This window comes from Tyto alba, unplaced genomic scaffold (assembly GCF_018691265.1).
Source record: "Tyto alba isolate M040663 unplaced genomic scaffold, T.alba_DEE_v4.0 Super-Scaffold_40, whole genome shotgun sequence".
NCBI classification, from domain to species: domain Eukaryota; kingdom Metazoa; phylum Chordata; class Aves; order Strigiformes; family Tytonidae; genus Tyto; species Tyto alba.
This window is the reverse complement of record NW_024881316.1, coordinates 22,805,520-22,819,174: the sequence shown is the minus strand read 5'-3', so window position 1 is coordinate 22,819,174 and position 13,655 is coordinate 22,805,520. Positions and strand designations below refer to the sequence as shown.

The 13,655-nt window shown below is 41.1% G+C and overlaps 1 protein-coding gene across 4 annotated transcripts in view; it reads right to left on the bottom strand.

Moving 5' to 3' along the window:
- KHDRBS2 (KH RNA binding domain containing, signal transduction associated 2) overlaps positions 1-13,655 on the bottom strand; it is a 427,487-nt gene that overhangs the window by 112,928 nt on the left and 300,904 nt on the right. For all 4 annotated transcript variants that reach the window (XM_042803483.1, XM_042803482.1, XM_042803485.1 and 1 more), the window contains exons 5-6: positions 6,283-6,410; positions 661-856 (exon numbers count right to left, since the gene is read on the bottom strand). In XM_042803483.1, the coding sequence (XP_042659417.1) occupies positions 661-856; positions 6,283-6,410 (324 nt within the window). The remainder of the gene's footprint in view (positions 1-660; positions 857-6,282; positions 6,411-13,655) is intronic.

Genomic DNA, 13,655 nt, shown 5'->3' with positions numbered 1-13,655 from the left:
GTGACACGATTATGGAATGGATTGGATGTTCATCTTAACCTTGGATATACCACAGCTAGAAAAAGTCAGACATCATATTTGATGGTACTTTCTCATCTGCTGGAATATCTGTTGTTATGGTGATAGTTACAGGAGGGAACATTAATGAGGATGACTTGAAAGCTTTGATGTTTACAGCACAATTATTTTTAACACCTCAGAAGAAAAGGTGACAGCTAGTATTGCTCCTTGCTAAATATGAATCATTGTATTAGCTTTCACAAAAATGACCTGAAGTTCTATTTGTTATGTATCTGTAACACAATGTTCAATACAAATGTATATATATATTTATATGTAATAAAAAAGATTCAGAAGAACAAACTCTGCCCTGTTTTCTTGCAAAGGATATAATCCTTTATTCCTAAGAACTTGCCTACAGTAATGAGTGACTTTTAGTTATAATACAATCTTTGAACAATCTGTGAACAATTCTATGAAACCCACATCACCCAAAACACAGGTCTGCAGACACATTGCATCACCTAGACTCTAATACACCAGCAGGGCTAAGCAGTAGAGACAGAGGAATTACTGGACTGGTGTCTTCCAACTCAGAGGTACTTGATGTTCGCCACAGAGTTTGACTCTCATAAATTAAGAAGGTATGTGGTTACTTACATATTCTTCATAAGCCTCGTGTGCAGGTGGTGGGGGTGGTCTGTAGCCCGGGACAGCCGGGGCACCCCTTGCTCGAGGGGTGGGAACGCCCCTCGCCACTGGTGGGACGGGGAGGGCCCCACGGGTCACCGGCGCTCCCCTGGGGGCTTGGGCACCTCGTCCGGGTGGGGGCGGAGGAATCGCACCCCCACGTCCCCTGCGAGGAGCAAAAAGGAAAAAGGAATGATCACTTTGGTGCGTATGGCAAGGGAGGACATGCAAGTGCCTCTCCATTTTAAAGGATCTTACATTTTTACTACTATTTAAAATACCATATAACTCTGGGGTTTTGGCAGACACAAGGTCAATCACTTTTGGGCAATACCTCAGGCAGAACCCATATTATGGAAGGGCATTATTTTTAAGCCATCAAGTGCCTTCTACACCTGATCCTCTTGTTGCTTGTACTAATGAAATTCTGGATCATTGTAATTCAGAGTTGCAGAGTTACCTCAAAGTAGTTCTAGAGGAAGAAGAAAGTGAGGAACTTCTTCTATTGCTCTCAAAGTATTTTACAAGACCAGTCCTCACTCTCATTCTCCTGTTTATTGATGGGTGGGGGAAACTGATTGGCAGAAGGTGATGCAGGATGGCAGAAACTTGCAAGGTAAAATAGAGCAAGATTATGAAAGGAAAGCAAAAACTTTCCGTGTCTAATTTAGTTCATCATAATGGAAGGGTAGCATGGGATTCTGCTGTCCCCCACTGTGCAGAGAGAACAGCACATACGGACAAGCACAGAGAGGTTTAGCATCCTCCCATTTATTTATGCTATATCCACCTGCTGTACTTATTGGTGACTCAGAAGAAGCTGTTACTGGTTAAAAAGAGGTTCTTGTAACTATACCATGTAACAACTTAGAAGTGGGATATATCAGGGAAGCAATCTATGAGTTTTGTTTCAAAGCAGTATGCTCCTGAGCGTGCTGCCCTTTCTGAAGGCTGCGAGTGCTGGGAATAACCATGTGTGACACCCAGATCCAGAGCTGTGAATGGAACTCAGGTCTCCCACAGCAATAGGAGCTGTGGCTTGTTCCCTGCTCAGACAACCAAATCCATAGTGCTAGCTTGTGACATTCACTACTCTACTACAAGTTTCAGCAGCCAATTCTAAAATCACAGAATGTTTTGGGTTGGAAAGGACCTTGTGATGGATGCACTTGACACCCCCTTAACCAAATCAGCAGTCATTTGGTACAGGCTCCAAAGGAGGTAAAGGCCCGAGTCACAGATGGGCCAAGAACTCCCCTAGGAAATCCACAAAGGAGCAGACCGAACAAAGAAAGTTGTGGGTACAAGGAACTCCGGGCATATTTTTCCCATTGTATGCAATATGACTATGAGCCAAACACTTTATCCCATAAATACAACAGCCGAAGTGAGCCTTCTTTGAGTTCTCCCTGATAGGCAGCGGGGCTGCGTGGTGGTGAACTCCCCTTGACCTGGGATGCCTCCAATCTGAGTTATCCCTAAGTTGCAACTTGACTGTACACCTCTCAATAAAAAGAGAGATTAGTCATTAAATAAATAAGTTTTAAATAGAATAAATCACTTAGAGTTATGCTGTTGTGTGATTTAGTATGCTGTTTGCTTAGCTTTACTTAGAATGAGTAGCTAGATTTGCTGAAGCCTTAGGCTGCAAGCTGTAAACCTTCTCTTAGATTTACTGAACTTGTACCTACTTAGTCAAAACAGGGCCTCCAGAGCCAGCATAAATGAGAAGATAAGGAGGCTTCAAGGCTGCAACTGTCAACAGCATTGGCAACTCAACAGGATAACAAATGGCCTGTCTGAAGACAGTGAAGGAATCCAATAATGTGTCAGAAAGTGTCAGAAGAGCTCAGACCAGAATCATTATGGACCAAAGAGTTCGTTAAGAGGGTCTGAAGAGTGCATGAGGGGTGGGTGAATAGTCTGTAAGGGTATAACTGCCCAAGGATTTCTTTGTTTGGGTCCCTCCCTCTTCCTTCTCTCCCTGTCTCTCCGGAGGCAGCCAGCTTGAGCTGATCCTGCTGCTGTACCACTCTATTAAATTATTTATTTTTATAAGATTTTGGGAAACCTAGGGTTCAACTTTAGAGTGAACTAACACCAGATGCCTGGATGGAAGGTAAGTGATTAATAATCACTAAGGTAAAGTTTAGCATGATAAACTTTAAAATCCTAACTCAGTGATATAAAGCATTGATTGTACACATATAATCCTTTAGTCATAAACTGTTGACCAAGTCTGGGACTAAGTCTGGATCCAGACACACCTAAGATCCATTCTGAGAAGGTGTTGAGAAAACAAGGGGGATCTTCTGACTCCACAGGAGGGTCTTCCTTACAATCTTGCATCTCTGATCTGTGTAAATCATTCTCAACTTATTCTGACTTGATTTTCCTTTGTATGCTTCTCCCATGAATAGTAATAGAGTGAACCTTGCCATTGAAATCTGTTACGTCACACTTTTACAAATTCTTTAAGTGATCTAAAACACTCATTCATGACAGACCTTCAGAGATCCTCTAGTCCTGCAGGGAACAGGCACATCTTTCACTAGATCAGGTTGCTCAAAGCCCTGTCCAATGTGACCCTGAACACTTCCAATGATGGGGATTCCACAACTTCTTTGGGAAACCTGCTCCAGTGTCTCACCACCCTCATCAAAAACATTTTTTCCCTATGTCCAAACTAAACCTAGCCTCTTTTGGTTTACCTGTACTGGCACTATAGGTCTTGGTAAAACATCTGTCTCCATCTTATAAGCACCTGTCCTGGGTTTGAGTGAGTGGTGGGGTTTTTTTGGTAGCAGGGATGGGGGCTACAGGGGTGACCCCCTGTGAGAAGCTTCTCGAAGCTCCCCCAGCTCCAAGTCAGCTCCACCTCTGCTTAAAAACTGAGACAATCAGCTGCGCCTCTGTGATAACATATTTAAGAAGGGACCTGGGAGGAGGAGTCGGACTTGTGAGGAGGAGTTGTGGCAGCTGCGTGAACACCAAGGTCAGTGGAGGAACGGAGGAAGAAAGGAGGGGGGAGGTGTGCCAGAGCAGGGAACCCCCTGTATCCTGTGGTGAAACAGTAGGGCGACCCCCCCCGCCACCCATGGAGGTCTACAGTGGAGCAGACACTGATTTTTGGCCTGTCCTGTTTTTATGACCTCACATGGACAACTAAGGTGGCTGTGCCTAAAGGAGGCTGGGGTCTTGTGGGAAGAAGCAGCCCCTGCTGTTGTAGTTCGGCGCTGGGAGGATTGCAGCATGCAGAGGTGTCCCACGCTGGAGCAGCTCAGGAAGGGCTGCAGCCTGTGCAAGGGAATCCAGTTGGAGCAAGTTTGTGGAGGACTGTCTTCTGTGAGAGGGGGACCACGCTGGAGCAAGGGGAAGAAGTTCCAGAAGCTCCCCCCACTGAAGATGGTGAAAGGGGCAGCACTGACTGCATCCTCCATTCCCTGCCCCTGTGCCACTGGGGGGAGGAGGTAGAGATATTGGGAGCAAAGCTGAGCCCAAGGGAGGGGTGGGGGGAAGGTGTTCTCAGGATGTGGTAATGCTTCTCATTGTCCTACTCTGTTAAGTGTTGTTGTTAGTGTCTGTAATAAATCTATGTTCTTTTTTTTCTTTCCCCTAACGAATCTGCCTTTTGCCTGTGATCATAATGGGTGATTTGCCCCTCCCTGTCCTATCTCAAATCCCAAACCTGGCTTATTTTACCCTTCTCATCGTTTGGGGGTGTAAGGGAGAAGTGACCTGCTGTGTGGTGTTCAGTTGCCCTCTGAGCTCAAACCACGACATCAGCCTTTATATATGATAAGGCTGCAATAAGGTCTCCCCAGAGCCTTGTCTCTTCCAGACTGTACAACCCCAACTCTCTCAGTCTGTCCTCATAGAATAGGTGTTCCAGACCTCTGACCATTTTTGTGGCCTTCCTCTGGACTCACTCTAAAAGGTCCATCCACGCCTTTCTTGTGTTGGGGACCCCAGAGATGGACACACTCCTACAGGTGGGGTCTCATGAGAGTGGAGTAGAGGGACAGAATCACCTCCCTTGACCTGCGGGCCACACTTCTCTTGATGCAACCCAAGATATGGTTGGCTTTCTAGACTCTGAGTTCACATTGCCAGGTCATGTTGAGCTTTTCATCTAACAATATCTCCAAGTCCTTCTCTGCAGGGCTGCTCCCTTCATCCCCCAGTCTATGCTGACACTGTTAATTACCCAGAAGTAGGACCTCATATTTGGCCTTGTTGAACTTCATGAGGTTCACATGGGACTACTCCTCATGCCTGTTGGGGTCCCTCTGGATGGCATCCCTTCCTTCAAGTGTATCGACTGCACCACCATAAATATAATCATGTTATTAGCATAAATTATCAGCATAAATATTTAGTTTAAAATACTACTTTTTTTTTTTTTTTTTTTTTTTTTTTAATATTGTCCTGGGATTTCTAACTGGAAAATAAGGAAAGCATCCAAGATCCTGTATCTGTGCAGCTGATCCAATCAGTTGAGTATTTTGCAAGAAGTGGGGCCAGCACTCCACTGATAATGGTTTGAACCTAATTTAAAAGCTGCCAATCTGTTGCAGTGATGTTCTAAACATCATTATTAAGTAAAGCCCTTCAGAGAACTTAGGTGTAAGGAAGACTGGTTTCTGAGCCCAAAAAGACTTTGAGTGGAAGACAGTCATGGAATGCTAAATGTAAAAAATTCTATGTAATGTGCATCATACTACTGATAAAAAATTCCATTCAAGAACTGAGGGAAAACATGATAGACGCCTTCAGTGGAGAAAAAAAAAAAAGGTCATAGACAAGATCAGCCAGTTCAATTACCAAAGAACAACTCTGTCAGCGTAAAATAAGGTACCTCCATATCCTATTTCCTCCAAAATAAAAGCAGATTTCTTAGCCCCTGTTCTGAAATAATCTCTCTGGATGCCTAGAAGTAGCTAGGTAACTTAGGTGCCTGAGGCAACGAATTTCTTAAGGGCTCACAATGAAAAACAAGGCTGAAAGAATGTATTAAGATTATACACTGGTCTTATGAACAAGCAGAGCTATCTGTTACCTCTATATGAAAAAATACTTGGAAGAACATAGGGAATATTCATACACCAATGTTTTCAGATGATGCCAATCAAATTTATATGAAACTAATAACTCATACGAGAAATAATATATAACTAAATATATATATTATAGATATAATATGCATACCAAAAAAAAGTAATTTTTGGGCAAATAAAGTTCCACCCGGACTATGTAGCCTTCCCTGACTATACTATTTTATTGACCAATGATTTTATGCTACTGACCATACTGATTCTGTGCTGGCATGAAAATATTATTTTCTAGAAAAATTCTTTCACTGGCTTCATAATCTGCTCTGATTTGTTGTTTGATATTTGTATACCACCCACTGTAGCCTGTAGATCAGACAACCAGGCACAGTACTGACCATACAAGTTTATCAGAAGAAAAACATTTTGGTTTACTGACCATGATGTGTATGTGATTTTCTTTTATTCTTTTTTTTTAAACTATATTTATCATTGCTTACACTTTCTAAAGCTACTAGAATAATAGCTCAGGTTAAAATACCTTGATGGAGCTGCAGGTGGCACACGGATCCCTCTTCCTCGAATACCCCGTCCACGTGCTGAATCCTCAGAACCGTTCAAATATGACAGTTCTCTCAGTTGCTCCTGGCGAATTTCATCATTATAATCCTGAAAAGCAAAAGGTAAAACTTGCTGAAACTTTGTATTTTGGATGAGCTGCCAAACCACCCAAACCAGAAATTAGATGGATGGTATTTGGGTGAATTTCTCTGCATTATCACCTTTGTACTGAAAAACCATGCAGTGGGAGTAGACAACTACCTAAAATATGTGGATAGACAAATTTCTATGGGTAGCTAAGGTGGTCATAAAGAACACGTACACATGAAATAAAACACACAAGGCACAGAAGGCCTAAACACAAAGCAGACACCTAGAACATATCTGTATACAAGATACAAATGGACTTTCACATACAAAAGGCACTTATCTCAAACAACTTGAAATTAGATCAAGTTATGCATTTTATAAATATTTTATATTTTTTTGGCAGACATTACTGGCTACCTTTATGAACTTAAACCACAAATTCCATCTTACATTGCACTTTAGCATGCAAAATTTACACTAGAGTCATTTGACTGGATGATTTAATCCAATAGTAATTAGAGTTATTGAATGTAGTGATCAGTTATTCTGTATATCCACAAAAAAACTGCTAAAAGAAGCTCTCTCTTTAGGACTCATAAGTAACAAAGCTATGTTTACTATATAAAATTGTTAAATGATATACAATAGGCCCATTCTAAGACTGCAGAGTATCGACTCTAGCACTGCAAGCTTCTGCTGGCTCAGTAAACAGAACTTTGAATTAATTTCCTTTTCTTATTGATACAAAATACATAATACTGGGCAATTTTTACTTATTTTGCAACCTTTGTCTCAATCAGAAGTTCCTTTTCTTTAGACTTCCTTTTGTATTCAGCTCTTTGCCTGCTGATCACACAGCTCGCTGGCAGCAAAACTGTGCGACAGCTAATTACTGTTTCAAAACAGAAAGGATTATTGAATTTTAACTCTTCAGTCCTTCCATCCTTCCATAGGCAACTGCTATTGACTGTCATCCATGGGTCCGAAAATGCTACAGAGCCTGCTGATTCTCAGGTGGGTGACTGTGCAGGACACATTACAAGTGACACCTCTTTTTAGCCAAGTTAAAGAACAAGTGAACAGTGAGGTGGAACTGGATCATTGATCTTTCCTTCTCTTTCCTGAGGAGGTCCAGGAAATCTGTTTAAAGATATAGTGATGATCCTGTTGTGTTCTAAGAGAATGTAGGCCTGGACACAATTTATCTTCTGAATTTCTAGGGAGTGCAGCTGAAGTAAAATCTATTAATGATATTCATAAAAGAACCGCATTTATACAATATGATGCGTGATATTTGCAGCAGAATCATAATTAAAAAAAAATCCCTGATTTGCTAATAAACCAGATAACGCCTTCCAGTTCACACCAATCCCCAAATCTTTTTGCACATTTTTCTTCCTTTCTAACATTAATGGTAATAAGCCAAAGACATCTTCCTAAATCAGTGTGCTCTGTAAAACACAGAGGGAAAAATACAGACAGAATCAATAAGGTCACACTTACAGCAATTGCTGAACAGCTACCATCTACTCTGCCCTGCTTAATACCATGTGTTATTCACACTGGCTTTACAAGGATTAGGACTTCAAACTTGCTGATTGAGTCTACTCTACAGATCCCACACCAGTGCTGGGACTGAACTTCATTAATAATGCAAGTAAATTTTGTAAAAGAAAGACGTGGGGGAAGGAAAAAAAAAAAAAAAAAAAAGGAGCTGCAAGGGACAGAAATTAGAATTTCTGTGTTTGTTGTTGCTTTAATCTCTCTGCTTTGGAACATTTCTCTATAAATGGATTCTGCCAGAAATTGCCTCAAGGCTGCTATTCCTTCTTCAGATACACATATCATTTAAAATCTTAGTATTAACGAAACAGAAAATCCAAATTAAATTTACGATATACAGTAAGATCTGCACTATTCTGTTATGCAATACCCTTAATTTTTCTACAGGTTATTTAATGCATGTCCATTTAAGAAGTATGTACAGTGCATTCTGAAATGGCAAGATAAAGACAACAAAGTACATGGAAGACTGTAATTAAGATGCTGGGATGGGTATCCTGAAAGAGAAACATTTCAATAAAAAAAAGATAACTCTATATAGGTAATTTATTTTATGTGCCCTTTAGAAAGCATAATAAATATCATAATTTCTAAACCTGAAATCTGAAATTTTCAACAGAAATGCTCCCTTCAACTCCTTCATTAAACAGAAACATAACACTGAATTAATCTTTTATAACTGCTACATAAGTCTAGCTAGAGACAGAGTAGCCTGCTGAATATTTAATTGTAGTTCAGTTCAGAGCCTAGCACATGAGCAAAATCATGCTGCTGATGTTTCACATATATCTAGTCCCAAGAGAGAGCATAAGATGTTGCAAGACATACCTGTACTGCAGAACTTATAATGAAGTAGCTACACACTGCGGTAGTATATTGTGTTTCAGAAAAAAAGCCCTACTCCTCCTATTTAAATAAGCCCATGAGAAATGTTCTGTACTTCTTAGCTTTTCTTATAGCTCTCTAATAGTTCTGTAGCTACTCTTATAGCTGATAATTTACATTAACCTATATGTTTTGCTCTTGTTTATATCCTTAAAGACATTATTACCTACAAACAGATTTTCCATTTACTGATGATAGGAAGGGTGCCATCTACTCATATCAAAGTGGTTAGTGCTTGCAGACAACCACTATAGGTGAGCTAACTGCCCATGCCCACAACTATTCACCTAAACATGCACCTTGACTTTAGAAATACCAAGGATTTACAACCTTAGCAAAGTCAGTAGCACCCAGGGCCACCATAAATTGAAATGTTTATGTAAGTTCCTAAAAAGCAAATTACATATCTAGATAAAATATTCAATATTCTAGAGCATGTGAACACATTTACCCTAAATTACCAAAATTATGTTTATTAATGAGGGCTGGGAATGATTAATTAGGTTGGTTGCCTTGACCTCTCTAGGAACAAAGGAATCTCATGAGTATCAGAGTCCAACTGGTGGCAGCTCACCCAGGGGCCCTTCTGGCAGCAGTGGCAGAGAGCTGCAGCAAAGAGGGGAAAGCACGTAAGCTGCTAGAGAACTCAATAAACCATTTTGGTAAAAAATAGCAAAGAATGACGCAAGCTGCAAAACCTGATCTGAATTAACAAGAACACGTAGTGACAAGGGAGGAGAGTTAATAAAGAAATCAAAGGGTAAGGCATATAGACAGAGGCAGTGGATTTTGGGAATATATATCATTAGCATAACAAAGGCTCCTAGAAGTCAAGGATAAATCAATCCCTTAAGGACTGTGATCTCTTGTCTTGATGTGCTTCACATGTTTAAGTTCCTTCCATGTGTATGAATGATTTGCGCTATTAATAAATATCATCACTCCTATCCGCGACAGCTGAATTTCATTCTAACTCCATAGTTAAGGGGAGAGTCATTTAGGTTAAACACAAACTGCCTTAAGAATAGAGTAATGCAAGTCAAACCTAAAATTAAAATCACAGTTCTTCACATTGACAATTTTGAAGGATGAATAGGGCTCATTCGGTCCCTTATACAGATGACATTTTATAGCATACACACATTCCTTGCCCAGTTCAGCTAGCCATGTATCATGTGAAGAGCAGACTATCCTCCACATAGTGGAGTGTTGCTACTACTGGGACAGATTTACAGGAATTGTAATTCTACAGACAAACAACTACATATTAACACCTTGTATTTAAGTCATCAGATTCCTTGATTTTAACTGAGTGAAAAGTAGTCACAAAAATAAATGCTTTTCTTGGGTTTATTTTCTATATAACTCCTAAAGTGCTTCCCAAAGGTTCTGAGGCTTCAGTAACTCAAATCTACAGCTGGCCTATACAGAGGTCCTGTGGTCTTGGAAATCTCAGTCTGCACTGCCTGAACCATGAAACTCTCTCTCAGGCACACGATACTCTCTGAAGCTCTGTGTTCCTAACAGAGAGCACAGCATTCACAGGCATCCGTATGCCTCATCCTGCGATCCTCTCTGCCCACCCTCAGGTAGCAGAAAGGAAACAGGAGATGTGTTTGGACTCCTGCAGCACTTCTGCATCCTGACCAGCTCCCAGCATCAGTAAAAGAGCTCCAGGAATCCGTGTATTTGCACACATTCACTGAAGTTAGAGTATCTCCCCTAAATCCTGATGTTGCTGCCCTGGGGCTATTTTCAGGCAGTTTAAATTCCAATTAGCCTAAAATTTCCATTGAGTACATGCTTCAGAAAACTCATAGCCAGCCAATAGGACACAGAAGACCCAGTGAATTTTAGGTGGAGCTAGGTGATGCGAATATGGCTTTTTTTTTTTTTTTTTAAATTCTTTCTTTTTAGATGCACACTGATTTTGAACACTAAAAGAAATGTCTCCATGCTCTCCTGTGTATATGGGGAAGCTCTAAGCCTGTGAAAATAACTGGTGGTGAGGAGTTCCCGGTGTCGCTGCTTCTTTGTGTTCTCTGTAGCCTCATGGGAGTGAGCTGTGCTATGATTCAGCTTCAAAGCATGGTGAGAACCACTCATCTGGACTCATGGGGTCAGGATCCACACCTTTTTATACTAAAGAGGCCAAGAACCCAGGAATTCCCTCTTTCTAGGTTAGTGCTTTAATATTAGACTGTGAAAAAAAAAAAAAAAAATAGCAGCACTGGCTGCTCACCACCGGAAGAGCTTGATGAAGGACAGAGATATTTGGTATTTCTTGCTATGTCTTAATATTTTAAGATCCTGTTCCAAGACTCCAATACATTCAAAATGTAAACATATTGGACTTTTCCCTGTACATGTCAAAAGTCTCTCTCTATCACTGTCTATTTAGGAAACTCAGAAAGTTGTGCCAGGTAGGTTGGATAGCTCTCTCCATCACCTAAAATTTGGGTGAGACAGTGCCTCAGCTGGGCATGCAAATTAGGTGGATGCAACTGCATCCTCAAACTTTATCCTTTGTCTCTCTAATATAAATTCAAAGTTCATTGCAAAACACGAGATTAATGTGTAGCTGAGACCATGCCCAACCAAGCAATTCCTACAAAGTTCATCAGAACAGTGGGAGCTGGCTCTAGCCCACCCTACATAGGTGCCTGAAGGGTATGGCATATGTTCTCAACAGTATACGAAGGAGCTCAAAACCAACAGCTGTTCTGATGTTCCTAGATAAGACCCATGCTCTCTGAACCCACGTTTAATGTATATGCATGGTTTCCTGGTTACCTACAATCAAAGCCGTCTGTTAAGATGGCTTTTTGCCCATTTGCAGATTGGTCTGATTATTTCACTAGAGCATAGGTGCCAGGTAATGATAGGTTTAGATGGACAGCCTGCAGTGCACCACAAGCGACAATGCTTCTGCCAGAAGTCCTCCTTCGTGACTCCAATATTGCATTAGCAACACATGCCTCTTTGCATTTGCCCATATATACTGGCACGCACGTAAGGCCATTTTGTGTGCATGCAGTTCTCTGGCAGCCAGTAACCCCAATAAATACATAAAAATATAAGTAAAATCCATTTGAGCCCAAGGAATAAATGATTTTCTCTAAGCAATCAGCAACTTAGCTGGATCCATAGCCATAAACATTATGCCCTTTCACTTGCCACATATGCAAAAAATTGGTGTCTTTACCTGCTTATAGTCTGTCTGAAAAATAAACCTTAATTGTGTGGGTCACCCTTAGAGACTGAAACAAATAAAATAGACCATACATTTCTCTCAGTAGCAGTCTGAATGTGTTGCAGCCAACATGAGTTTCAGCTTATAAATGCCTATGGGCAGAATGCAAGCAGACATAAGCTGGAGCCATGTACACTTGCCTTTGAGGTTAGTTGACAGCTGGGGGATTTGTCAGCTTGCCACAGAGAGCACTAACCCAAGCATGGATGTCATTTTTCTCTTTGAGCATGCACAATTAAATCTGCCTGGCATCATCAGCATGGGGCACCACACTCTACAACCAGCGTGGAAGGGAGGGGTGATGTCTTGCTCCTTGGCATCTGAAGGGAAGCTGCCAATCCCAGAGTGTAAATTGTGCATAGGCATCTGCTATGAAACTTCAACTCAGATATTCTATTCTTTGCCAGAACAGAGAAAAATAAGCCTCATCTAATTGTATAATACTTTTTTTTCATATTAAAGAGAGATTTCAATAGAAGATTACTCCAGTTTACATGGAAATACTATTAGCCACACAAAATAACCACACTGAAGATGGGTGCATGATGTTTCAAAAACTTGCAGAAACCTGTAATAAATTTCAGCCATTTGCCCCAATTTGTTCCACCTCTCTTGCTCACAGGCCCCCAGATAAATTGATATTCTGGTCTGTAATTCATTCAAATGACAGCTACGATGCTACAGAAGTCAGTTAGCTGACAGATCCCTATCCCTGAATTTAATTCTGAATGAATCCTGGCTGCCAGAGACTTGTGCTTATTTACAGCTGTCACTTGAAGGGGATATATAAGGGAATTGGTAATGTGAACAGAGGGCAAATAGCAGGCTGCAGGAAGGATGGTGTGGCCACATAAAACTAAAGAAATGATTAGGGATTCGCACTGGATGTTTACACTGGCTCCAAGGAAGGAAGGTATGTGATATGGCAGGTCTTCCTCCAGGGAAACGCAACCCACTTGCTTCAAAGGAGGCAGAGAGATGGGTAGGACTGCTACTGCTCTTCCCCAGCTGTTTCTTGGAGCCACACTACTAATGAGATCACTAATTGCTCTTAAGGCCGGAGTAGCTGTCTACTATAGCCTACATTAAAGACAACAAAAGTAACAAGATATGCATAGTACCTATGCATCTTCTTTTTCTCTGACTATGCCAGGTGGGACCTGTATTGCCTCCTGCTAACCTACTGCTGTAGGTTTGTGGCTCCCCTTGTCAAGGGTAACAGGGATGGCAACAGCAGCCAGCAAAATTCAGACATGTTTACTCTTGTTTAGCGTGCCTGTCTCATCCAGCTTGGCTACAGTTATGCTCTCTCAGTCCCATGTGGCACAGTAAACAAAAGGCGCTGCTTGATCTGAGGAGACTGGAAAGAGCAATGAAGGATGAGAAGTTTGGGCAAGAAGATATCTTACTATGAGTTTGTTGAGTGCCTTTTATGGCTTCTGAATAATTTTAGAATTTTTAAAAATCCCATTAGGTGATAATCTGTACAAGTTGATCGCACACAGTACATTTGACTGAACTTGACACATGACACAGGAATTAGATTTTAAAGCAATATTAGT